Source organism: Camarhynchus parvulus, chromosome 12 (genome assembly GCF_901933205.1).
Source record: "Camarhynchus parvulus chromosome 12, STF_HiC, whole genome shotgun sequence".
NCBI classification, from domain to species: domain Eukaryota; kingdom Metazoa; phylum Chordata; class Aves; order Passeriformes; family Thraupidae; genus Camarhynchus; species Camarhynchus parvulus.
The window spans coordinates 757,251-784,895 of record NC_044582.1 but is presented as its reverse complement, the minus strand read 5'-3'; the positions used below and the strand labels follow the sequence as shown (position 1 = coordinate 784,895).

The 27,645-nt window shown below is 40.8% G+C and overlaps 1 protein-coding gene across 1 annotated transcript in view; it reads left to right on the top strand.

The window, feature by feature from the left end:
- IQSEC1 (IQ motif and Sec7 domain ArfGEF 1) overlaps nt 1–27,128 on the top strand; it is a 295,721-nt gene extending 268,593 nt beyond the window's left edge. The window contains 13 exon segments of the mRNA XM_030957062.1: nt 1,284–1,406; nt 2,159–2,175; nt 2,178–2,324; nt 4,504–4,643; nt 5,912–5,941; nt 6,990–7,115; nt 8,394–8,493; nt 11,664–11,825; nt 14,675–14,851; nt 21,094–21,143; nt 22,517–22,652; nt 22,655–22,824; nt 22,827–27,128. Coding sequence (XP_030812922.1) covers nt 1,284–1,406; nt 2,159–2,175; nt 2,178–2,324; nt 4,504–4,643; nt 5,912–5,941; nt 6,990–7,115; nt 8,394–8,493; nt 11,664–11,825; nt 14,675–14,851; nt 21,094–21,143; nt 22,517–22,652; nt 22,655–22,824; nt 22,827–22,970 — 1,522 coding nt within the window. The 3' untranslated portion in view covers nt 22,971–27,128.
- Nucleotides 27,129–27,645: the final 517 nt, after the last annotated feature.

Here is a 27,645-nt window from a genome sequence, read left to right as displayed (position 1 = left end):
CCTGCTGTCTGCAGGTCACAGAAATGCTGTTTCATTCCCCTCCCCATCCTGTTCTTGGCCAGTGTGTTCCTGGGGGTCCTTAATTGTGCTAATTGCTTCATTTGGAGTCTGCACATGTGCTTTACACCTTGGAATGGGAAAACACCATTTACACCAGGAATGGGAAAAGGGCTTTTGACACTCTAACAGAACTTGCAATAATGGGAAGCCTGTGAGCATTATTGCAGAACTGATAATAAAGTTTAGGTGAGGATTGGAAAGGGTGTAAGAAATGCCAGGCTCATTGTTCCGTTGCGCTTTTGCATAAAAGGAAAAATACTAAAAGCAAGGCGTAAGAATCCGTGTCAAACAACAAACTAAATAACTATTTAGTGCAATACAACAGCAAGGGAAATAAACAGCTTGCTGTTATTCTACATTAGCTACAGTGTTACTGGAAGAAAAATATGAGCTTCTGCAATTTGTCACTGTATATCTATACATTTAAGAAAAAGCTTTTAAAAGTGGATGGTGCTTTCTGTGGTTTCTGCATTACAGTGCTGTTGCTTGCAGTGATTCATGTCTGGTCATTTCAAAACTAAAAGCTAAGCTTAAAGGAAATTTATACACCTCTGATTTTAAAGCAGACTTTAAACAAAGTATTAGAATGACATAGTTCATGTTGCTGATTATATTAAAATGGTTCCCTTTTATTTTTTGTCAGCACTGTATTTTGAGAGCAAGAAAATAATTATTTCTCCATAAATGTTAACTGAAAGTCATGGCAAATGATGGGGAGATGAGAATTACAGTAATAATTAAAGAGTATCCAAACAAGGTTATTTTTTCTCTCTGCAATTAAGAATGTTCCTAGACACAGAGCCATTTGGTACAGATTATTGTGCCTGCTGCAGGCTGTCTGAGATATGATATTTTGAGCAGTATAAACTATTTATTATTGTTGGAGGCATTGTGATAGTTGATTGGCCTGGAAGCACAGAACTAATAATTATTTGTAGCAGTGGTACATCACTTACAATGATCAGACATTTGTCATCCCAGTGGCTCTTCAGTTAAAAAACACAAGGGTCTGCTCACATGTGCACTTTCTCATTGATCTGTTATTTTCAACCTCCCTTCACAACTTACCTGCAATTATTGCAATTGCTGCTGAAAGTTTAAAAAACAATTCCACGAATCTCCGTCAGATGGAAAATTGAAAAGTTTTTTCTGTTTCAAAATCTTCCCTTTGTACTGTGTTGTTAGAAATGACGAGAGACAGTATGAATCTGTTTTTGTCCTAGCTGTGTGGTGGATGAGATGGACTTCTCCACAATGGAGCTGGATGAAGCACTCAGGAAATTTCAGGCCCACATCCGTGTCCAAGGAGAAGCCCAGAAGGTGGAGCGGCTCATTGAAGCTTTTAGGTAGGATGTGAAATAAATCCCTCAGTCCCCAGAAACCTGCTGCTTTGCAGTCACACTGCAGAACTGGGGAACTTGGGCTTATCCACGTTGCTTTCCTGATTATTCTCAGTGTCATCATGAGGTACAAACACTTTCAAATATGTCTTGTTTGGGGAGGGAGGTTGCTAAGTATGGAATAGGAAGTTTCATTTGCTGGTGTTGTTCATGTGTGGCATTTGTATTAATAGAACTTTCTCAGAAGTTCTTTCTGGCATCAGTTGAAAAGATACTCAAGGATTTTTGAACATCTCTAAGAATACATTTGGATTTAGTAGTTTATATGAGTGGCATTAAAAGCCCATGTACTTTCTAGGGTATGTATGCTCCTGACTTTTCATTAAATACTTCAACAACAGTGCGAGAAAGAGAAGTCACTTATCAGTACTGACAGAGGTGTATCCAGGGCAGGATAAGGTGGAAATCACCACATGGCAGTAAGCCAAAATCAATGCCGTGTTCTTACCTGTTGTTGGGGTATTAATCACTGGAAAAAGAGGGATACAGAAGTTACTGTAGTAAGTGAAGTTACAGTTAAGGAGAACCAAACTCCTTGCCTGTTCAAGGACTGCCTTAGGAAAACCTGTGGATGGAAAGCTAAAGCTGTGTCTGGACTGGGAGCAGTAGCTTGCTGAGGCTCTGGGGTGCAGCAGATGGGTTATTTGGTGCGTGTGAGCAGTGCCTCCCAGCCCTGACTGCCTCCCTGGTGTTTCCAGCCAGCGTTACTGCATCTGCAACCCGGTGTGGTGCGGCAGTTCCGCAACCCCGACACCATCTTCATCCTGGCCTTCGCCATCATCCTGCTCAACACCGACATGTACAGCCCCAACGTCAAACCCGAGCGCAAGATGAAGCTGGAGGACTTCATCAAGAACCTCAGGGGTAAGAGACCCTCAGGGCAAAGCTCCTCAAAGCTTTTCCCTGTCACTGTCCTTGCAGGGACACTCTGTGTTTTCTGGGAACAGCTTCACGCTGCTGTCACCTGGCTGCCATTTGGACAGACTTCAGTCATTTCTGTAACAGCAAAACCAGAATTAATTGTGTCATATTTTGTCATTTTTATCTTGTCTTTCTTGAGGGAATGGATGTATTGTCATTTTAGGACCAGTAAAACCAAAATACTTCGGTGTTCTGGAATTTCAGGTCTTGAAAGTCCTGGTTGGTGATTTTATTCCCTGAGATTTATATAAGGCAGCAATGAACAACCTGTGCTTAGCAGATGTTCCAGCTTAGCAAAGTTTAAGTTAGTGCTGAGATTTTATTGTAAAATCCACAAATACTCCAAAGGCCTGATATGCATCTCTTGGCATAATGCTGCAGTTACATTTGTGGAGTTAGCCACAGCACATTTTCTCTGAACTGCGGCGTGCATGCCAGCAGTTCTTGTTACTGCAGGCATTTCTGTAACAGGCTACCTTGCTGCAGTAAATCACAAAGGTGGGCTGTGGAAGGCTTGGCCATGTGGCACAGAACAGAGGTGGTTTTGCTTGCTTCTATCTGCAAACAAATTGTATTTTATCACTGTATTTTTTATGGGAGTGGTTGTTGCACTGGGGTGACAAAGTATTCTATCTTTGCTTCTGAAGGGGAGATAAGAGTTTATTGCTTTAAAACCTGTTTAAAAAAGAGACATGCATCTCTCTGTCCCCAGAAAACCCAACTTTAAGTCACTTAGTGAAATTGGACTCCTTCCATTGCTATCAAAAATTCAGGATCAAGCATTCATGCCATTGGTGTGGCACTTGTTAGAATGCCACGCCAATGATAATCGCACAGTGCTAAACAATTATATTGGATCTGGGCTATTTTGTTGATTTGTTTGTCCAGATTAAACCAGTTCTTTTTTGAAATCTTAAATGAAATATTGGTTAAATAATTTTAATGCATTCATAAGGTTCTCACATAGGAAATTATTTCATGAACCTTGGGTAAGAGACGGAGGCAAAATGAAATTATTCTTCTGCTTCCTCCCAGGGGTTTATTCCTAGGAGAATGTCATATGGAGGTTTTAGTGTCTAAAAAGGAATTTAATTCATTGTAGCTTTAATACCAAACAGAGCTGTGAAAGAAAAAAAAATCCTTTAGTGTTGGAGCATCAGGGGGTGGGATGGTCGGGATGGATGGAGAGCAGAGATCTCTGCAGCCAGGTCAGGAACTTAGGGTTCATTGCAAAGGGCCTGGGTGCAGGGCCCTGCTGGGAGCTGCCAGCCACAGCTCAGAGCAGGACTGAGAGAAGAGAGGGGGAGAGAGGATGAGAGGGTAAGAGAGTAAGGGAGTAAAAAGGGTAAGAGCGTAAAAGGGTAAGAGAGCAAAAGGGTAAGAGAGTAAAAAGGTAAGAGAGCGAGGTTCCCGTTACAATACAATAAATCATCTTCTCTGTTGAATATTCTAATTCTCACTAACTAATCTAGTACAATATACAAATCATACAGCATTTACATACAGCCTATAAGAATCATTACATTACCATCCTGTGTTACACTTTAAAACCTAAAAACTCCTCTTTGGGCCCCTTCTGCCAACCTGTAGGGTCTGCTCTGACCCTTAGACCTGTCTGCAAGCAGAGGGTGTTGTTTCATCAAAAAGAAATTGCCCTCAGCCAGCCACACCATTGTTTTCCAGTTGTTCAGTAACTAAAGTATCTCAAAGCTTGCTTTCATTTCAATCTTGCGTATAGTTTCTATATTCTCAAAATCTTTTGCCAGGCAATCATATTTATAAGGCTTTCCTGTTTCATCTTCCCCAACACTTTAGGAAGTCAGCCTTTTTATGTCTTAGTTTTAGATGGGAGTTTTAAAACAAAAAATCCCCAAACCTGGGTGATCTCCATCAATGTCTTGGTGTATGGGCAGTGAGCTTCTGGACCAGAATCAGTGTTTAAATCATGTTCACACCACTTCTTCTGTGTGGCTGAGGCAGCACAAGGATGCACAGGAGGAGCTGGCTGGCAGCTGGCAGAAAGCAGCACAAACATCCAGGCAGGCAGGCAGCAGTGGGAGGGCAGGAAAGCAGAGAGTGGCAGGATTTTCTCCTCCCTGCTAACAGCAGCTTGGCCCTGCAGGGGTGGATGATGGGGAGGACATCCCACGGGAGATGCTGATCGGGATCTACGAGCGCATCCGCAAGCGCGAGCTGAAGACCAACGAGGACCACGTGTCCCAGGTGCAGAAGGTGGAGAAGCTCATCGTGGGCAAGAAACCGGTGAGTGCCCTCTGCTGTGCCACAGGGGAGGGCAGGGCAGGGCAGCAGAGCTGGGCTGCTCCCCACTCAGGCTGCTCCCCACAAATGGCAAAGGGCAGAAACTGTCACCATCATTCCCTGTAAGGTTGACTTAAGTTCTGGAGTGTCCATGCAGATGAATTTTGGTTTTGCAGTCATGGGTGACATGATGATGTTAGGAGTCTTAAAACCCTTTATTGTGAAGCTTTGCAATTCTGAAATATCTGCATTTTAGGCAGTTCTCTTGTTTATTTCTAAAGAATCAAAGTGCTTTGGTAATGTGATATTGTAGAGAACTGTATTTCAAAATGTGCACTGTCAGTTATGTCTCCCTAATTTACAAGAGTAACAGAAAAGTTCTGTTCACATCAGCATCTTTGTCACCTGCTCAGCTTCCTCCATGACCTGGGATTTGTAAGAGGACATGGGGTCATTTTATCTCAGGGCATATCTGAAATCAGGTCCCAGGGATTCTGGTGCTGGGTTTGAGCATCCAAAGATAGGATTGTTGTGGGAAAAGTCCTGAAATACTTTGCTATATAAATGAATCTTGCTATATAAAAGCATCTCTTGGAAAAGGAGAGAGAAAAAAAAGGCCACAGCATTTTGCCTCTGAATGTGGATCTCATCTGTATTACAGTTAAAGGGCTTTGAACTGTAATCTCTTCTCAGACAAGCCTTAGTCAGGGGAAGGGGGAAGGGAATGAGGGACCCCACCAAAAATCTAATTTTGGTCAGTTTCCAGTAAAGAGTGTGCTGAGGAGATCTCTGAAGAAGCAGAGGAAAGAAAGCAAAATTTTTATAAAAGCTTGTATCTATTTTTGAGAGGAAGGGAAATAAATATTCTGAAGTCAGTATTCATGCACTTGATACGAAACTTTGTTTCTGTAATTGGGGATTTAAGTTTATATATAGGCTTCTGTGGGAGATGTTTTCTTTCCATGTTTCTTTTTTTATTCAGACATGAGGCAGTTCAAATCCTAAAACTAATCCTGACCTTGTAAATTAAATGGGATTAAGAAAACAATGCCCTTGGTGGAGTCCTAGCTTGAAGGATTCTTCTGGTGGGAGACTTTTTAACTGTGTGCAAGGAATTTAGGGGAACAGGCAAGAGTCTTTATTGATAGCTCTATTTGTTTTTACTTTTATAGGCATTTAGTCATAGTCAGAGCGTGCCGTATTTACTTGCTATGATACAGTTCTGTGTTTCTCTGAAGTTTAATCAACTTGTATGTGTCTTTCTACTGTAGATTGGATCTCTGCACCATGGACTTGGTTGTGTAGGTATTTCTCTCCTACTCTTTCAAAATTTATAGTCATTGTAACTGGCAGCATTTTCCTAAACTGGAAATAAGACATTCTGTTACATTTTAAAAATAAAATTTTAAATTCCTGGTGTTTTTTCAGGCAAAATTTTTGTTGTGTTATAGTAAAAACTCTCCAAAGTATAAAGATTTTCTTAAAAATTTATTTCCCAGAGGCTGCTTAATTTATTGCCAAGGGTCTTCTAGACCTTTTTAGTACACTTCTTATTTATTTGAAATATTATCATCACTGAAGAAATTAGCCAGTAAGGAATAAATAAATAATTAAAATCACAGTTTGCACCTCACCTTCCCACCTGAGCTGTGTGTTTATTCTTTCTGGTCCATTTGAGAATTGAATGATACTCTGGAAAGATACTGCCAGTTAAAGTTCACTTCTGAATGGTAGATGAACATTGAAAATATTGATTCCAGATTTAAGTTATAGGCATGGTCAGTAATAAAGATAAACTGTTCTTGTAATGCACCAGTTTATGGATTTCTTTAGGTGTTGTTAACACCTAACAATGATGAGATCTCATCATTGCATTTGAAAGAAATTAAGTCTCACTTCAGAGACACCTTCAGCAGACATTTCCAATAAGAAAATGGAAACTCAGTCTTGGTTTTCTTGCTGGCTTGAGAAAATAAACACAGATAAAAATGCATTTGCTTTGTCCTGATGTCACCATTTTCTTGGTATTAGGGAATGAGCAAATTGAATTAATTTGGTGGCTGACAAAAAGTAACTCACAGCATCTCACAAAAGCTAAACTTGCTTTGCATCCTATCTTCTAATGATAATAAAAATGCTCGTGGAGGGAACTTTGATGAAGTTTGAATGTCTTGCAAGTTTGGGGCATAAATTCTTTATGTTCCTGTTGTTGGTCCTTTGATGAAAAGGTCTAATGGGCTTAGAGGTAAAAATATTTGAAGTGTTAAAGAAAAAAGATTCTGTGTATAAAAAATGTTCTTTCTTGGCTAGAAGTTGTTATATGAGCCATGAATTTTTGTATTATTGCAGGTGCTCTCTCTCCCCCACCGGAGGCTTGTTTGCTACTGTAGGCTGTTTGAAGTTCCAGATCCAAATAAACCTCAGAAGCTTGGATTGCACCAACGAGAAATATTTTTATTTAATGATCTTCTCGTGGTATGTATTTCCAGGCAGAGAGAATGAGGTATTCAGAAATCCTGTCTCCATGAAATCACTGGCAATTAAGTGTATGAGCATTCCTAAAAATAAATATCAGTTATCCTCTATTCCAACAATCCTAGGGATGATTAAGAGATTTGTGTCTTAATTTTAAAAATTCTGTATAATTTGCTTTTAAACTCAAGTCTCTTATTAATGACTACACTCTGCAAGAAGGTATTTGATGCAGTAACTTTTACTACAGAGAAAAAAACCTCATCTCCAGTTCACCCATTGTCCTAAAGGATAAACAGAGACATTATTTATTCCATGAATAATGAATTCAAGGTGCTTGTGGAAAACCAAAATTACCTCCTACTTTGTGTTCCCCAGATGTTCTATGAACCACATCTGTTTGTGCATTGAAATAGGAATAGGCTCTGTTGAAATAGATTTTACAGTTGACTTTACTTTTTCGTGTGCATTTACCTTCACAGACTTTAACTTGACCCAGTCTTTTGAAGAGCAGACACACAGAACTCAGGACAGCTTGGAATTATTTGGTTGAGTTACTCTTAAAAATAGGAAAATTTGTTGCACTCCATTTGGAATGCACTTGGCTGTTACCTGAAAACTGAGAACTACAGCAAATATTTCATATTTTGTTAGGGGAAAGGCACATCTCATCTACACAGTTTTACTGTGTGTGGTTTTTTTGCCTACCTGCAGATCTTAAAACCAGGAATTAAATAAAAAACATTAATCCTTTTGCTTCTGAGTATAATCTAGGAGTTGTCAATGGGAGCCTGAGTTGAAGCGGATAGAACATTGTTTTCTGCTATTTTTTATTACTCACTCAGATATCAGTAGTTCTATCAAACTGTTTGGGAGTGTAGTAGCACCTAAATTGTGGGGGTTTAAGGATAATTTAAATGTATTTTCATTTTTTGCTAGCACAGAAAGGATGCATCCAAAGTATTCCAAAGGTTTTGAAATTTGAAAAAGTAGAGTTCTGGAGGAGAGAGAACACAAAGGCTTTGTGTCTGAATAAAATATTAACCCTTCTGCTTTAGAAAGATGATGCTGCAGAGCTTTGGTTTTTTCAGTGGCAGGAGTTTAAATACATCAGTTGCATTAAAAAAAAGAGAAAAAATGACAAGTGCATTTTTTCTGACAGATTTATAACTTTCTTTTAAATAAAATGTTTTCTCTTATGCTAATTCTTCAGAACAATAATTTTCCACAGGCACATTTGGTAGAATGAGTATTTCACCTTGCCTATCTGATCCCTTTCAGGTGACCAAGATTTTTCAGAAGAAGAAGAACTCTGTTACGTACAGTTTTCGACAGTCCTTTTCCCTCTATGGAATGCAAGTTCTTCTCTTTGAGAACCAGTGTAAGTATTTCCTCTCTTTTTAGAAGACCACTTTTTCATAAATAAAACAAAAATGGTGTAAGTGAAAGGGATGGACAGGACTTCATCCTGAGTTTAGGAATAAAATTGGTCTGGATTTAACTTTGTTCTGACATTTAAAACAAGATGATGTCAGTATATAAACAGAGTTTTTTGGTTGTAGTCAGGAGCCAAATCCCCCCAAATGTGTTTGTGATTACTTGTAAAGAATAAAAGGATTGCCAAGGAAAAAAAAACATCTGTTGCTGAGTCAGTGGTACCATTAGCTGGAACTGAGTGATAATAAATAATGACTCTTATAATGATATCTGTAATTCAAAACACTATTTAATTTATTTTCTTGATGTATGGCTTAACTTTGCCTAGATAATATATACTACCTCAAATTTAAATATAAAGCATAAGCTTTCATTTTCTGACACCTTTTGTTTATGTCTCTTACAGTCTGCATCAGTCCAATATTCTTTTTATCTTTAGTGCTTCTTAGCAGACAAAACCCTAAATAATTTGCTAAAATCCTGTTTCTAAGCCCAAATACAGTATCGTAGTGACAGCAGAGCAGAGTTGTTGGTATGGTACATAGGGAGACAGCCTGACTGAATTCATGGTTTGTGACCAAACCTTCACCCCCTGATAAATTGGGTACAGCCCAGTGTGAGCTGTTCCTGTGCTGTTCTGTCATGGAAGGTTCTTAGTTTTAATTTGTCCTTGAGAATGTGCTCCCTAAAAATCCATTGCTGTTACTGCAAGCCTCTGGAGAGTGCAAAGGGAAGGTTTTGCAGAGCTCACAGCAGCTCTGCAGCCCACAGGTCCTTTCTGTGCTTACACATGCATTCTCTCTCTCTTGTGAGCGCATTATATGATATAAAATTCAGTTTTGGAGGGGAAGGCCAAATACATCTATCCTGGAGTCTACTAAAAATAGAAGGATTTATAATTCTCTGATGCCACGTTGAATAAAATATATTTTAAAAATAAAGCATGATAAGTAGAAACACTAATCAAATAAATTTAAAAATGTCTATAGTGAAACAAGAAGTAAAGGATTGAATTCCTCCCAGGGAACTGGAGGCATTTTAACTGAGGCACTTCAGGAGGGCTTCTGAATTCACTGGAGTGAATCAGTGAACAGACTGCACTCTAATATTGGTGCCTCTCAGGTGGGATGCACAATTTTCCTGTTGGGAAAGAGAAGTATTTGTCCCCTTTGATTTGTAAAATTCAATATTCTTGGTCTCCCTGTCCCCAGCAAGATTTGGGCTGTTTTTTCCAGAGCCATCAGTAACTCTGTGTGGAGCAGCTGTTCCCTGGTTTCAAGGGAATAAAAGTCAGTGTTGCTAAAACAGAAGCAACAAAAATATTGGTTTGGCTGCTGGTGAGGTTGAACTAATGACTGGCACTGGTGATAGAAAAATTGACTTTTAATGATAGAAGTCAATTATGTTGAGGGATGGATGAGCTGCAAAAGGGAAAACAATGTCACATATCTCTAGTAAATAAATAGGCCATATGGGAAGTATATTTTCCATTTTCAGTCAAAATCACTAACAAAATATAGAGGGGGAGCAGATCACTTAGGGAGAGACTGTGACTGAAACCAAGAAATACTGATGTGAGGGTTCCCTGATACTTCATGAATACAGTGCAGAGAAGTCCCTCTGGTAATAAAATGCATGTGTTTGTTACATGGAAATTCCTTCTTGGCTCCTGTGTGGGGGCAGCCCTGGTGACTTTGGGCTTGCCAGCTTTCCTTGTTTGGTTTTGTAAACATTTTTATTCTTTCCCCTGGAGTGGTGCAGAGCTGCTTGCTGCATTCCCTGTGCCAATGTTCCCAACATCCCACCTGAGCCTGCCCAGCACTGGGACCTTTTGGCTGTTCTGTGTGAGGTGTTGACAGCAAACCCCAGCAAAACCCCCAAATCCTTCCACCCTCCTCCCCCTCAGGACCATTTGAGCCTCAGGGCAGTTGCTCTGTTTTCCCTGAGGACTGTAAATGGACTTGCTGCACTTTTAGTTGCAGCTTCGATCTGGGAGTTAAGGTACCCTAAGAAAGCCAAAGAGAAGGTACCCTAAAAAAGCCAGAGTTAATGCATCCTAAGGAAGCCAAGCACGTGCACTGGTTACTCAATAGTTGAAGTCTTGTTGAAACCTCAGGGCTTTGAGGGAGGGCAGTGCCTCACTTCATCTGCTGGCTCTTGAGGGAGGGAGGGAAGTTTTAGTACATGGGAGCCCTTGAGCTTGGGCTCAAATACTGAAGTAAATATTTGAGAGCTTTAGCAAACCCAGAGGGCAAGGCAGCTGAGTAAAAGAAAACATTGTGTTAAAATGCACATGTTGAGGTTTGCTGACACCCCATTGCTCCAGGTCTGTGCTTCTAGCAAAGACTGATTTGTTTTCTACAGCAGAACATATTTTCATTCTGAGTATCTTTCTGTAAATGAACCTTCTGTCTCAACCAGGAGATATTTTTGACCAGCTGTTAAAATTTCAGAAGTACACCTAGAAAAGAGACAGTTTCCTGAAACATCTGCCTTTTATTATTAAAAGTCCATTATATGGGTCAAAAGAAGGGTGAAAAAACCAAATCAGTCCTTTTACTTCTTCAGTATATGATTTCACAAGTACTTTTATTTAAAAGAAGAAAAGGAAAGTAGGATGTACAGGGAGCACAGTCCAATAGGAAAGACTAAATGTGTACCTGTTTGTGTATTTGTCTTCCTGCAAATGGTGAGTTAAAAGTAGAAGACAATTTGTAGCATTTGAAATGTCTTCAAGTAGCCTTTACACTCAGCAAAACTTTGGTCACAAGTGGGTAAGGTAGGTCATGGGATCTGTTCCATGAAAGAAAAATTATCCTCCTTAGCTTTTTGGGGTTTTTTCCTACTGTTTTTGATATATATTGCATATTGTACCTTAAGGGTAGCAGCTACATAAAGCTATCTCTCAATATTTGTTCAGTATTTGACAGTTAAGCTGTTCCAATGTACCTTAGGGATTTTTATTCTAATTTTGTGCTGTCAGACTTCTATTTCTCTGACTTCGTATCCTCTGTGGTAATATTACTAAAAGCTTTCAGTTTTGGTGGGTATTTTTGTTAAAAGAAAAGTAATTGTAATAATCAGAGCTTAGTTTTCCTTGCCTTTTTCTTTCAGATTATCCCAATGGCATTCGGCTCACGTCAGCTGTTCCAGGAGCAGATATCAAAGTACTCATAAATTTCAATGCACCAAATCCTCAGGACAGGAAGAAGTTTACAGATGATTTGAGGGAATCAATTGCAGAAGTTCAAGAAATGGAAAAGCACAGAATAGAGTGTAAGTACAAAGGTACATATAATGGAGTATTTTCCAGCTAATCAAAATAATAAAAACTAATACTGCCCTTGGAAAATTTAAATTTTAAATTAAAAATTACCATTAATAAAACGTATAAGTGTATAACACATTAGAAATCCTTAAGAGTTCAAAATAATGTGGGTTTTTCTGTGACTTTGTCTCAAGAAGGAGCAAAAAGCCAATAATGGCTTAAGCCCCAGCTGAGTTCATTGACTCATATTTACTGCAGTGTTGCTGCAGTGGAATTTATCTTGGACAAGCTGCAAATAACAATGGACAGAGGAGAGCTGGGTCTGTGATTTGTAGCATAAATTACAGCAAGAATTTTAGGAATAATTTGGACAGAAGAGATCTGGGTCTGTGATTTGTAGTATAAATTACTGCAAGAATTTTTAGGGATAATGTGGACAGACGAAAGATGGATCTGTGATTTGTACTATAAATTCCAGTAAGAATTTTAAGGATAATGTGGACAGTGGAGAGATGGATCTGTGATTTGTATCACAAATTACAGCAGGAATTTTAGGGGCAGTTTGCCTCACACTGAAATTCCCAATGATGGCCCTTCCAATAAGCTTCATTGAATTTTTCTTCATTTCCATGTTGCAATTCCTGTAGTCAATAAGGAAGTCGTGGTCCAAACTGATCTATTTTGCTGGTAGTCTCGTGAGTGTCTGAAGATGAAATTTTATCCCATTTTCCCCAAAGAGGCCCTGCTCCACATCCAGCTGTGGGCAGAGGGTTGAAGCTCCCTTTGAGCACAGTGTGATTTATTAAAAATATGGATATTGATCTAGTACCAATATCCAACTGTGACAGACAAAAACTCTCTAACAGTTTAAAGTTAGAAAGTGTGTGTGTTTATTGTGGGATAGCTCCCAAATACACACTGTGATTTACAGGTGATTACAGAGTCCTTTTATCTATACAAGTATTGAATACCCAAAATACAAATACATATTCATAACTTTGGTACATCCCATTCCCCCGCTTCCCATGGTAATTAGTTCAAAAGCCATTAACCATGTGTAGTTTGTTCCTTGAAATGGGTCAGTGCTCCCTTTCATGGGGAGGGGTCCCAAAATGAGTAAGTAAAGTCTTCCTCGTTCTGACCTTTCTACATTTTCAATGCAAATATGACAAATGAACCCTTGGTAGAACTCCCATTCCCCATCTTCAATTGGTTTCAGAACAGAGGAGGCCACAATTGTCTTCTGTTCCTAAAAACTATTTATCAGTTTCTGTATTCTTCATTATAAACCCAGCTAACCAAACATTGTGCTGACAAGCAATCAATTATTAGTTAACTACTGACTCTTAACTTCATCAAGGCCTACCCATTTATTTTAATTAACTCCAATAAAGCTTATCTCTAACTAAAATCTTAGCTTCTCTAAAATCTCTAAGTTTCTTAAAATTTATGCCTCAAGGGCTGTTCTGGGTTGTTTCATTAAATAAGCACAGGCAGGAGACCTTTCTCCTCTTTAATGCCTTTATTAAAAGTGATCAGCTCAGGTGGGGAGAGCCAACGGGTCCATGCTCATGCTGCCACTGGTCCCAAAAGTGACTCAGAGAAGGAGGAAGAGTGCAGCTGTGTTCACTGGTCTGTGGGCAGAGCTGGGGATTTCATCCTCAGGAGAGCATCGGGAAATTCCTAAATTTCTAGTTTAGCTTTTGAGGGCCTCTGTCTAGCCGACATCCTTTAGGTTAGGGTGAGGGGTAAAAAGGGTCTTAGCAGATACTAGATTCTGTTCCTCACGTACAGACATCACTTTGATTTGTCCACTTTGTGTTGGCTCGTTGTTTTTAGGGGTTTTTGGCTAGGTTTGGTGAGGGGCTTTTCCCGTTGCATGCTGGATCCGAGGTCGTTTGCATGCTAACTCCGAGGTCTCCTCCTCTTCACCGTCCGAGGTAACAAGAGAGTGGGCAGGTCCCCCTCCAGGAGGAGGCAAGGATAGGCCAGTACTGTCAGGTACCAGGGGAATGGAGAGGCCTCAAGTCCCTTTGAGCGAAAGGCGCTGCTATTATTGTGGAGATATCGGACACTTTAGGAGGGTTTGTAAAAAGCTCAGTATCGATGAGGCAATAGCCAGGGAACAGGAAGCCTTAGAGAAGATCCTTAGAGGTGATGATTAGGGGTGTCAAGGGCTTTACACTTTAGGGGACCCGATGCAACATCTAGAGGAGCCCTTGGTAAACTTGGAGGTGGGACCTCTAAATGAAGAATTTGAATTTTTGGTTGATACAGGAGCAGATAAGTCCTGTCTCAACAAAGTGCCAGAGGTATGGTAAAATGCCCAAGAGCATCTGGGGTTAGACAAAACAGCTAGGTGGAAGGATATCCAATAGCACGGGACTGGCCAGTAACACCTAAACTTGTAATAAGTGATGTGAAAGTAAAAGGTACCTGATTGTTGTCTTGTTGTGTGTGTGAGAGTGAGTCACACACAAAGTCAGCCTCAACTTCCCGGGCGGGTGGGAAGGGGGGGCAGTGGAAAGAGGAGTGTGTGACCCACAGACCAGGCTATTGTCCCTCGGGTGCGTGGGGGCTTTGGCCGAAGGATGTGGGGCTTTGGCCGTAGAGTGCCATCCTCCAGGAAGCAACAGGGTGTCCCTCGACAAAAGGGGGAATTCTTAACCATCAACGACAGGTAGTTAACACAAACCACAGGTAATTACAACAAAAACAGTTAGAACTCCACCCTGGCAGCAACTAGCCCAACCTGTGAACTCTGCGACCTTTTAAAAAAACGGGCAGCTTTTCTACTCATAGCATTTCATGCCCACAGCCACCAATGTAAAACCCCCGTGTGCGTTGTGTGTTGCAGCGGAGCTGGAGAAGCAGAAGGGGGTGGTGCGTCCCAGCATGTCGCAGTGCTCCAGCCTGAAGAAGGAGTCCGGGAACGGGAGCCTGCCGCGGCCGTGCCTGGACGACAGCTACGCGGGCGGCGAGGGGCTGAAGCGGAGCGCGCTCAGCTCCTCCCTGAGGGACCTGTCCGAAGCAGGTAAGCGCTGCCCCTGCTCCTCCTGCCTCTCTGCATGCACAGCTGCCTCTGCCGTGCCCGCAGAGCCCAGCTCGCTCTGGGCCTCCACACATAGCGCTGGTGGGATCTCACACTTCCAGATAGCTCCTTACTCCCCCCTCCCCGACTCGTGGTTAATTTGTTTGTTTTTTTCTTTACCTTTGTTCTGTTAAGCGGCCACTGTTTGAAAGCATTTAAGCCGTTGTAGGTTGCTGTAGAAACTTTTAAGGGACAGTGAAGACAGAGGAAAAATTGTAAGTTTTTAACAAAAAAGAAGGGACTGACTTGTGCTAGGAGTAATTCACTTAGTTTTCCTTTCTTTTTTTTTCATCTCCTTTGCTTTTTCCCCGTCATAGCGTAGGCCTAGAAAGGGAAGGAAAGCTCCTGGTCTCTGTGTAACGAGCGCTTTCTGTGTGTTCTGTGCTCGAGCGTACCTGTGTTACCACCTGGATGAATGAAATTGACTGAAGCCCTACTAAATTCTCTCTAGAGCTGTGTAACACCAGTGTGCCCCTGACGCACTTTTCTTGTGCTGTAACTCAGACACAGTTCCTAATTCTTGCAAAAAGAGGTTGTTGTGAAGTACTCTTGGCAATAGAACCAAAGAAGCACTAGTGGACAAGGATGCTGGTAACCCACAAAGCCACTGATGTGTCTTAAGTTTTATTAACTGATTAAAGACTGGAAAGCAGTGGTGGTGTGATGCTTTTAGCCAAAGCAAGCCAGGGGAGGTTGGACATGTTTTTATTTGACAGTATGCCTCACGCCTGGCATAGCCATGTAATCTTTCAGTGTTAAAGAGTCCTGTCACTGACAAGAACTCTTATCTGAACACTGTGTCCACTATTCAGAAAGTGAATCTCTATCTCTACTTCCAGAGATAGTAGCAACTCTATTTTTTTTAATTATTTGGTTTTTAGTTCATAGACTGTGTTGCATACTCTGCTTTGTTCTTTCAGTTGCAGTGATGGTGTACAGTGTAGTCATAAGTTCAATATTCTGTGTGTCTTTGGTAGTAGACACTACTTACCTATTTCCTTTTTTTTAAACTAAAGAAGATATTTTAGCTATGCTGCAATAAATAAAATTGTTGTAAACTGAAATGATAGCCTGTGTTTTGTGGGTATATGTATGTGCATACAAATATGTAGAGAGTGAGCTCTTTCAATTCTTTTCTTCTCTGTTTAGGCTTTCATACTCACATCTCCATGTGCTTCATTAAAAAGACTTAGGCCCTTGATCCAAAATCAGGCTGAAGTTGAATATTGGTGCTTGCTTGGCTCCAGTGAATTTTAGATCAAGCCCTAGTCTTCACCATTCTTATCTCTCAGATTTGAGGGTACTTCATCATCCTTTTCTGTTGTTTTGGTTTTATTTCATTAGAATGAGAACTACCATATTGTTAATATGTGAGTTCAGTGGGTATCTGTACCCCTAAATGTGATTTCTTATTAATTTTTTCATTCCATCAGAATTACTCATCTCTCTCTTTCAAACACTGCCATGTATTTGAATTCATATTATGGGTTTAATTCAACAAACCAGCATTTGTAATCACAAGCACATTTCACAGGGCATGCCTACAACTGGCATGCTTATTACTGAAAATAACCTTTTTCCATGACAAAAACTAGAAATCACTCACAGACTGCAGGGTTTATCAATGAGTTTGTTAAACCCAACTAAACTTAATTTTAACTTGAAATAGCTGAAAATTATGGAGAGCTTCTGTTTGGTCTTGTGCAGTGCAACTGACTTGAGAAACAACCAGCCTGTTTTTTGCTTTGTTGTTTGGTGGAGTGACTACAGGGAGATGATCCATAACGTCCCTGCCTTCTCTCAGGGAATAGCTTGCATGTGAGGCTAATTTTATTTTTAATGTGGGAGAGGTGATCCATAGAAAAGGAAAGAAATCTCTTTCAGTTAGGAAGACACTGCACCTCAGATTATCCCATATTAAACTGCTTCTCTAAAACAGGCCTGAGTTAGGTTGCCTCAAATCCTTTTGTGGATGAAGCACAGGATGAACAAGGAGGAGGAACAGGAGTGTGTGGGCCTGTAGGAAAGTGGATTTTTAGAGAGAACCTTTCTGCATTGAATCAGAAATAAATCTAACAAACCATGAGAAAATGGCCTGGTTGCATATTTATGCAGGAAGGCAGGTAAATGTCCAGTGAACATTGCCAACTCAAAATTTTAACTGTTTATTCAGTGAAGGAAAATGTGACTGGACAGCATTTGGCTGCACAGGTACTTGACAGAAGTATTTAGGAAAACAATCCATTGCTGTCCCCCAGACATCCCAGTAAATGGAGGCTCTGGAAAGTGACTAAGTTTCTGAGTGACAGTTCAGAGGCTTCTGAGATCTAACAAATGCTGATACCCTGACTGATTCTGCTCCTAAGCTGGGAATGCACAGAAAGCAGGATTTGTCCATCAGGAATCCTCTCCTGGAGAGTGGTTCCATGCCTTGGCCACAACAGCTCAACTCCCAGCTGGGGAAGGATGTGCTGAGGATCTCTTCATTTGAGAGATGCTGTTGTTCCTTGTGCATTGCCAGTTCTTTCCATGGAATATAAAACACAATGTGGCATCCAAGTGTTTCAAGATGCAAGTATGTTAAAAATATTTAGGGCTTTATTTTTCTCTAAAGAGAAATATATCATTTTTATTGAACATTCTTGAGCTATAGTCAAGGAAGAACTGAATTTATTTGTTCCTGACTTTGAAATTCTTAATTTATATAAAAATATTAGAAGCCAGACAAATTTTAATCCATCTAAAGCTGAGTTTTATGAGTTTACAGAAAGATGGGAAAAGTGTGATGTCCCCTCATGGGCACTGTTCTACAGGAAGAACGATTTGGTCACTAAAGCAGAGCAGGAAAGGTTGGACTGGTTGTGTTTGCCATTCTGTTTCTCCCAGAAACACTCCCCTTGGACTGATTTTAGGTTCTTTAATTTGAATTCCAGCCACTTTGAGTTGCTGGGGGACCCAGTGCTTTTACATTGAGTTTACAGTGCAGTTCAAACTTTATTCCCACATCCCTAACCTGTAAGGTGGGAATAATATTTACACCCTGATCTGGTTTAAAAAATGCAATTTTGTTGTTTGCCCCAGTACTCCACAGCTGGCACAGCCAGGTAGTGCTGCCCAGGTGAGGGGAGCACAGTGGTTCCTATTTCTGGGAGCTGGGCTTGTCTAAAACTGCCACAGACCAAAAAAGATTACTGCAAAACCAAACCAAACAAAAAGTATTTCCAGGATTAAAATAATTCTGTTTCAGTGTGAGATCTTAAGATTCTACCTGTTTCACACAGAAACAAGGTGAAAATGTGACAAAGAGTACTTTCCCCCTCAAAAGTGGTCTCTCTAATGATTGGAGTGAGCAGTTTAATTTAAAACTTTTTTCCAAGCTTTTTCCCCCAAGACACTCAAAGCCAAATCATAATACCAAATCATAATATCAAATCATTGATAGTGTTTAGCTATCAATTATCTCACTGGCCCAGAAGGGTTTCAAGAGCTACAGAGCAGCAGTGAGAAATATTTCCATGTACTGAGCTGATCTGCAGCCTGAGCTGTGAGATCACCACACATCCTGTGATGTGTCCTGCACACATCCATATTCTGCAAGCTGCAGTGGCTTTTATTAATAAAGCTCAATATTCTTTTGGCATGGTTAAGTTTGTAAAAATCTTGTAATCACTTCATATTTCTACTATAAATTTGAAATATTCTTGGCCCCATATAATGCATGTTCATGTGTGGGACATATGTTCATATGTGGACTTGTGTAAGTTAAAGATACTTCTTACAAGGAATATTCATATCTAACAGATAAGGTTAAAATAATTGAAATTTAATTTTCTAAATTAAGGTCCACTCTAACAGCCTTAAAAAATTAAAATAAGTATAATATATTAAGCAAAACTAATCTTCAGATTTGGTAAATACCACCTTGCTTTGTACCACAGCTACTAATTATCGTGCCAGTTCATGCTTAGATGCAATTCTAGTTGAAATTTCCCTGAGATGCATGTGAAGGCTGGAGCTCCAGGGAGGCATTTCTGGGATGGGAAGCTATCCCAAAGACCAGGGAACAATCTGGAATAAACACACATTGGCAGGGGGAGTGCTCCAGGGGATTTACTGAGTAAACCCATCACACTGCATGTCAGCACAGAATTGGGTTCAGTTTGTTTTTAGGAAAATGAACCAAGCCTCTGTACAGCAATAGTGCCTATCTGAGGGAAATTACAGGCATTTTAAGGAGGATTTTTCTGTTTGCTCTTGGCTTTGCAAGTACTACTTTGCCCTGGAGTCACTCTGAGCAAAATTCCATCTGTCGCTCTCTGTCCGTTTTACTGTGTCCGTGGTTATCTGATCAGACTGTGACTCCTGCCATATGCAAAAGGCATTGGATTTTTTTGTTGTGTTCTCCTTCATTTTTGGCCACGTTTAATGCCCCGTGTCAGCTCTCAGTCTTATTTGCAACCCTGACTGCTAAGTTCCGAGGTGGCTGCCGCAGTGTGTTTGCATCAGCAAGCAAGAGTGGTTGGAGTGTTAATCAGTACTAATCCTGTTATCAGAGCAGAAAAATATCAAACCTGACTAGGAGTCAAAATAAGGGATGAACAAACCCAGTTTTTCTTGGGGGGCTCATAAGATAGTCCACCTCTGCTTTGGCTGAGGCTAAAACTGCAGCAGGAGATGAAGCAGTGAGCCCATCCAGGGGAATTGTTCCAAATCCCAAAGAATTTCACAAGTCAAACACAACACCTTGACCACAAATGCCTTCCCCTCAATTTAATGTCACTGCAGAGGGGGTTGTACTGGGGAGCAACTCGTTTTAAGAGGGGAAAATGTTCCAGTAGTCTGGAACTGTAGCTCTTAAGAGAAACTTGTTTCAGGGCAGTGTCCTATGACCAGCCAGGTCAACGTTATGCTTATAAATCCAGCAGGTGATAGTCTTTGATCATCGTGATCCTTTGGGTAGTCTGAATTGCCCTATGAGCAGTTCCACTGCTCCCTAGTTCTGATCCCAGGTGCTTTTGGGGTGTCTGTGATGAGGGTACATCATTAATTGGTTCAGTGATGCTGAAATCCTCACATTCTCCCCCAAAACTACCTCTCAGAGTAGAAGATTCTGAAGGCATCAATGTGCCAATGCAGGGTGGAGATTGATATTTGGCCTTGCAGGAAAACAAGGAGAGAATGCTGAGAAAGCTTTGGTTTCTAAAACCCTGCAGATTTTAGGGAAGCTGTGAGCACCAGGAGGGTTCCTCAAAGCTCAGCTTTGTTTCTACACCCTGCCAGGAAAGTATTCTGAAACTTTGCAAAGCAAAGCTCCGCAAGCTATTTTCTAAAAATCTCTATTTCCACTGCAGCCAGATGCTATTTTCTCTGCTGTGAGGTGAGAAAGAAAGTCTGGGATCCTGTGTCCTATACAGCCACTAAGGTTTTCTGGCTCTTTAGGCAAACAGTCTGCAGTTTCACGTGTGGGTTTAGGCAAAAGTTTTTGCAATTTGAGACTGTTGGAGTACAAATCCGACATGCTTAAAGATAAAGCACTGCACAGCTAAACAAACAAAATCTAGCCATAATGTCAAGACAAATTCCAGATTTACTGATCAAAAATTAAGTTTAGTTTTTTTTAAACCTCATGAAAGAAGATTGTATGAAATCCACTGAGGTTCAAAGCTGAAATTGAAATGATAAATTCAATAAAAATGCTAAAACTGATGAAGTGATAAAACCGATGAAGTGATAAAACTGATTAAGTGATAAAACCGATGCCCCTCACAGTGCCCCACACTGAAGTTCAGAATATTTCAACATTAAATTTTGCATTTAAGTTAATGCCACCCCACAACTGTATCTCAGTGTTTAAAGTAAAAAAATCCTTTATGGCCAATCAGATTCCAGGAAACCAAACCCTTTAAATCCTTGCTGCTCAGCATCACGAGCGCAGCACTAAACCCCGCTGCCCAAACATGCCTACTTAAGAATCGTGCAAATTGCCAACAACAACACACCCCGCTCGTGTGAGCCGATTCCCAGCATCAGCACCACCTCTCCAAATTCCCAGTGCCCCCCAGAACCGCAGGCAGTGCAGGGAGCTGCTGTCCCTGCTGGCCCTGACGCTGTGGGGCTGTGGGGCCGCACTCCTGGCGCCGGTCGTGTCGCAGTCTCTAATCTCTGCTGTTGCATGTCCTGGGCAGGCAAGCGTGGGCGACGCAGCAGTGCAGGATCGCTAGACAGCAATATGGAAGTAAGTAGGAAGTTCCTGATGTCTAGCTGGATGTGATGATGTGCATTTCAAACCTTTCTTTTATATACATACATATTTTTTTGCTCTTTTTTCTTCTAACATATATATATATATATATATATAACCTGCCTGCCACGAATAAAATGCATGCCTAGGCTATTCACTCTGTATTCTTCCAGCTTACAAAGCACTGACAGCTTGTTTTAGAGCAATGCCATTTTTGGTTTGAGCTAACCTTGTTCCCTTTGTTCCTGCAAGCATGGTTAAATGGATATGATGTGTCCTTTTGCCACCATTTCAGTCTGGTCCCAGCTTAAAAGCCCACTTGCTCTTTGTTACCAAGTACACTGTTCTTGCTGTTTGATATTTAGCTACAACTATTGACTGTCATGCTCAACCATCCCCATTGCTTATTTTCGAGTTCAATTGCTATATGTATGCAGTCATGACACCATGGAATTGCACAGATAGGGCATGGGAGGATAAAAAAATTATTCAGATAGGTGAATTCAATGTGGATTTCATGAGATTTCATTCATCTTCAAACCATTTATATATACTGTTCATGTCTCTGAATTCAGCTTGCAGATTTTTTTTTTTTTTCTTTTTCTTTTTTTTTTTTTTTTTTGTGTTTGCTTTAGGTAGATTACAGTTTAAACCTAGCACACTTTGCCTAAGTACTGTTGTGTCCCATAACTCTTTAAAAATACAAACCCCGAATTTCAGCAACTAAATTCCAGGCTAAATAATAGAGAATGTTGGACCACAGGTCAGGATAATACGAGCACTTAGAAATCTTAGTGACAAACATGGTATGATTCCATTTAACACACAATGCAGAGGTAGGCCTGAGAAGCAGCACTGTCACATATAGTAGTGGAAAACTGCTATAAATAAAGATTTAAATACCATTTTAAAATCTGAGCTGTAACTGCAATGTTTGCTGCTGTATGTTTAACTATTTAGGTTGCATTTAATATTTTTTTTTGTGGTAAAAAAGCAAGTATGGTATTTTTTGCAGTGTTTTAAAAGTGTTTTTTCCTTTAAAAACACACTTGTAGGTCTTATATCATGTTACTGTCCCATGACATTTTTTTTAATTTGAAGTCATATCTCTTGATGTCAAAATACTGACAGAAAGTAGCTCAATGCTTATCATCCCCTAAGAAGGGCACGAGGGCCCCATTGGCCACTTAGGGAAGGTGGAGATGAAATTTCCCGTAGAACTCTCTAACATAATCCACCCATGCGAACCCTAAAGGAGGAGTTTGTGGGTCAGTGTGAACTTTTTCTTTTTTTTTTTTTTTTTTTTTCCTTTTTGAACATTTCAAGATTTTTTTTTTAATTTTTATTTTCTATTAATTTCTTTTTAGGGGTCCATCATTAGCAGTCCTCACATGCGCCGAAGAGCTACATCAACCCGAGAGTGTCCATCTCGCCCTCACCAGACTATGCCCAACTCCTCCTCACTCCTAGGGTCCCTGTTCGGTAGCAAGCGGGGCAAGCCCCCTCGCAGAGCCACGCGCCGCCGCAGCCCCCGCACCACGCGGGAGGCGGGCGGCCGCGCCGCCGCACTCCGCACCACGCCGCGCAGTTCTGCCACCAGAACCCGCCGCCCTACCACCACCACCACCACTACCACCCGCCCCCGCACCCGCACCCGCACCAGTACCACCAGCATCGGGCACGGCCATGGGCACGCCCGTACCTGCCGCCGCACGCCCGCACCACGGCCCGCACCACGGCCCACACCACCACGGGCCGCCCCCGCCGCCCGCCGCCTCCGGCAGCAAGCCCAAACACAGCGGCATCAGCACCATAGTCTAGGCCTAGAGACCCTGCTCGTGACTCTAGTTCTAAACCCAGCTGCAAAGGCACTTACAGGAAGCAACAAAATCACACCGTCAGTTTTTACCTAGGCCGTTTAATGAGCTTAAAGGCTTGCTGTTACTAAATAAAATAATTCCGGTTAGCCCAGGCCATACTGGTTTTACTTATCTACTGGATAGATGTTCACCACCACCTGGTTAGTTCTTATTTCCAAACTTGCCTTGAAAACGTGCTGCTTGCTGAATCTGAGGAAAGCTACCTTTTACACCAAACCCCTGGACAATTTTACACACGTAATGAAAAGCTAGCCTATGGAAAAAAAACAGGGAAAAAAGTCAGACAGAACCAAGTGTTGCATTCTTGCTCTTTTATTCTCAATGGGCAAAAAAAAATAAGTAGACCTGATATGGTTGATGAAAGTACGTAAGTAAACTTTATATAATATAAATATATACATATAAATATATATATATATATACTGTATAGTTAACATTTGTGCTTGGAAAGAAATTTTTTCAGTCCACAAAACTAGCAATATAGACTTTACAAGGAATTCCACTTACTTGATAGGACAGTATAATAGATGAATAGCATATGAAAGAGTAGACCAAAAACATTAAACGTTAGAAACCAATTTCAAACATTTCAATATTTTCATCAAAAGTCCCCTGGACTTGTTAAGATTTCTAAGCAATCATTACTAAATGTGCCAAGTAACATAGCATTTAAATGTTGTAGTCCAATACTGCTTTGTATAAATCCTTATTTTATTAACATGATGATATCATACGTAATCAGTATTAGAGCTGCTCTGCTATTTCAGGTAAGCAAACTCGTTAAGATGCAGTAATTATTCCGTAGCAATGGAGGGTGCCCACGTACCAGGGGGCACCTCCAAGCATTGGTCACACGAGTTCTTAGACACTTTAAAGGCTGTGATAACTGTGAATTTACATGATCCACATTTCTTTTGTAAGCATATGGATTGAACGAGCACACGGGAAGAGTTTTGCCAGGTGCATGTAAACACTGCAAAAACATTCATCTCAAACATGAAAATGGCAAACCTCCATCCTTCTCAGCTACTTTGGTTCCTCTTCACCATAATTGCTCATTTTTACCCCCAGCGAAGCTGAATTCTAGTCCAGAGTGTTTCCAGTGGAAGTGCTCTAAAACTTGAAGGTTTGTTTTAGAATTTAGTATAGGGTTTTTATATATATATATATATTAAAAAAATTAAAAATCTGTAATTCCATGTAGCCATGTGCTAGCAACGAAGTGGCTTTACCATTTTTACTCATCACATTTGTTAGTTTGAAGCGCCCAGCACTCAGCAGGCTGAGTTTATGCTCAAACCCTCACTTCCATAGTCCAGTTAGTTGCAAGACATCACATAAAAATAGGCTGTGCTGTTGTTGCTTATGTGTTGTAACCAAACAATTTGCAAATTTCTCTACAATTTGTATCCCGAAGTCCTGTACAAAGTTATCCATGGCACCTACTTTGTAGTTTCAGCACTTTGAGCCACTGCAAGGACTTAACACCTAAACAGTAGAGACAAAGGAATCACAACTGCAAAACTGTACCAGCCTAAAAGCAAACCTTGAAGAGGATGAGCAAATGTTCCAGTGAGAGATGGGTAAAAGTAATGACAGCTCCAACCTGCCGGGTTTCTGTGTAACAGAAAACAAACAGTAATAAAAGTGTCCCAAATCAGGAGGACATGGGAGCAACAGAGTGACTTGTCCTGTTGGCTTGCTCATGGCATCTCTAGCGTGGGGAGGATGGGAGAGGTTCAGTCATTTTTTTCCCTTTCATACCATGGATACCACAATACCAGCAAAACTGCAAACTGAGCACTTTGTTCACCTCCACAGAGAGCAAATACAGCAATCTAGAGTTTAGCCTTTTGTTTCCAGCAGTCCACGTTTGTTTCACACATGTGCAATATGTTTTCCCCTTCTGCTCCTTCTCCTCAGAATGATCTCCATGAAAAGAAAACAAGTGATTTTTATTTTTCTGTGTCACTCATTCTATTCTAATTCTGCGGCTTACCTTAAGAGGGCCCACCTGGGTCCCCTGAGGCTCTGTTCCTTGCAGTTTAAAAAATATATACTGTTCTTATAAGGGAAAGTAGAACTGTCTGCATGTCATCTAATGTTGTTAGTGTGAGGCTACACTCTACATATTGTATAATTGCAAAATATATCAGTGTTCCTGTTGATATTAGTTGAAGTAAAGTGATAACATATTTCAATATGTAGACTTTTCTTCATACATCTGTACCAATAGTAGAGTCTAACTGTAATTTATAGGTTGTTCCAGAAAAGATGAAGAACCATTTAGGTGCAAACATCTCTGAGAAACTGCATCTTTTAATTAAAACAGAGGTAAGGAAGCTCCTCTTCACTGGCTGATGGAGTCTATACTTGTTTCAGATGCAGAGGCACAATGGAAGTAAAATTCTGTATATGGAATAAAGGCAGAATATGCAGTAGCAGTGGAGAGGAAAATCTGACTCACTGTGTTGATTAACACTGAAGATGTTAAATCTCCCAGATCTGCATTTGCTTTATGTTTAAAATGCCCTTTCATTCATTTAATTTAGAGTTACATATAAATATTCTGTGCTTGAACAGTGAGCCACAGATTAATGCCTGCCCACTGATTTTCCATGTGCAATCAATGTATTTGTGAACCAAAGTGTTGAGGAGATGTCACAAACGTGCATGCACAGAAACATTTCCACGTGGTTCCATGGACACTGGGGAGGCTGTGCCTGCCCTGGGCGTGCAGGGAGTGTGAATTCACAGATCACAGAAACCAAAACTGGTCACCTGAGGGCACAGCATTTGGAAACTCTGTTCTTTTAAGCCAAGGAGGGGAAACAGTGGACTTGACTCTTTTTTTTCCCCCTAGTTTTGTTCTGTTTTGTTTCTTAGACTGTGTGTTTCTATGTACTCCAACCAACCAAACGTGTCATGGTGTCAGCGCAAGTCTCCAGACCTTTGCTGCTTGTTTAGGGTCATAGTAAAACCTCTCTGACTCCATCCTTGATCAACAGTTGCTTAGAGCAGTGTGGGTCATGCTTAGAATAGGAGAATTCCAGCACTTAACTCTGGGTGGGGTTAAATGAATTAAAATGAATTCTTCAGCCTGCAGACAGGAGTAGAATGGAGAGGGTTTTTTCTTAGATGCCATTGCCAATTACTAACTGGTACAGAACTGCATAGAGTGGCCGTGGTTCTCTCTTCCCATAAACGATGTGGCAAAGCAGTAATTGCTGATTTGAACAAATGAAAGGGAAATGTAAAGAATGAAGGTGTGGCAACAACAAAAAAAAATCTTTTCTGGGACAACAATGAAATATATATTTGGGGTTTTTATTTTTTTAAGTTAAGAATGAAATGTAAAACAATGTAAAAAACAAAAAATCAAAGTTCATCCTAATATAATGTGCGTCTTGTATTGCTAAAGAAAAAAAGAGTCTAACATACAGTGTAGAATGATTTTCCCATCATGTACTGCATGCAGCAGAAGCCTCTTGTTTCTTGATAAAATGAGCTGAAAGACAGTCAGCAGATATTTAAACACTGAATCTCTAGATGTTGACTTGCTGTTCCATATGAAGCTGTGTGTTTTCTGCAGTTAAGCATGCATTTCGCTGTTCCCTTGTAAAATACCATCGCACTTCTTGCCTGCAAAATGGATTCTCGTGTATATATTTCAAAGAAAAGTGGAACCAATAACAAGATTCAATTTGGAAAAGAGAAAAGAGAAAAGGGGGTGGTGAAAATGGGACCAGTAGGGGGAACAGAGAATTCTCTAAATTGTACATAGTGTGTAAATTAGCATTACTATAAGTCTGCAGTCACTTTGAGGTTGCCTATCTCCTGCTAGGAACTTAAATCAGCTTTGAGTTGTATTAAACTGTTAGAATTAGGTCTTGAATGCAGACTGTTAAAGACTTCAAAAATCATTATGCTTACAAGAAGCTTCTGTTCTGGGGAGGCTCGAGACCCCTTTTGTAACTCTGGGGAAGAAAGGAGTGCTTTCATTTTAATATGCATTCTGTTTGTAAGTAGTAACAGACCCTATTGATGTAAAACTATAACTGTGATCATGTGGAAAAATCAAATAAATCATTTAAAACTCTTTGTTTCTCATTTCATGCAATCCAAGAGCTTCTGCTCTTCATATTTGAAATTAAGGAAATCCCTTCCAATGGTATCCTGGTCCTGCTGAGGCAGTGGGATTTGTGCTGCTCACTTCAGAGGGGCCAGGAACTGAGGATCAGGTGGAGGAGGTGATGAGTGGAGTCTGTGACCCCTCCTCAGTCAGCTTGGATTGGTGTGGTGGTGCTGAAATAAATTGAGTTCTAGAGTCACTAAAGAGCCAACAGCCAGGTGTGCAGCCAGAGAGACAGTGACTCCAGCACCCCAGTGTGCAGCCAGAGAGACAGTGACTCCAGCACCCCAGTGTGCAGACAGACAGGGGGACAGTGACTCCAGCACCTAGATGTGTAGACAGACAGGGGGACAGTGACTCCAGCACCCAGGTGTGCAGACAGACAGGGGGACAGTGACTCCAAAAGCCAGATGTGCAGACAGACAGGGGGACAGTGACCCCAGCACCCAGGCGTGCAGACACAGGGGGACAGTGACTCCAGCAC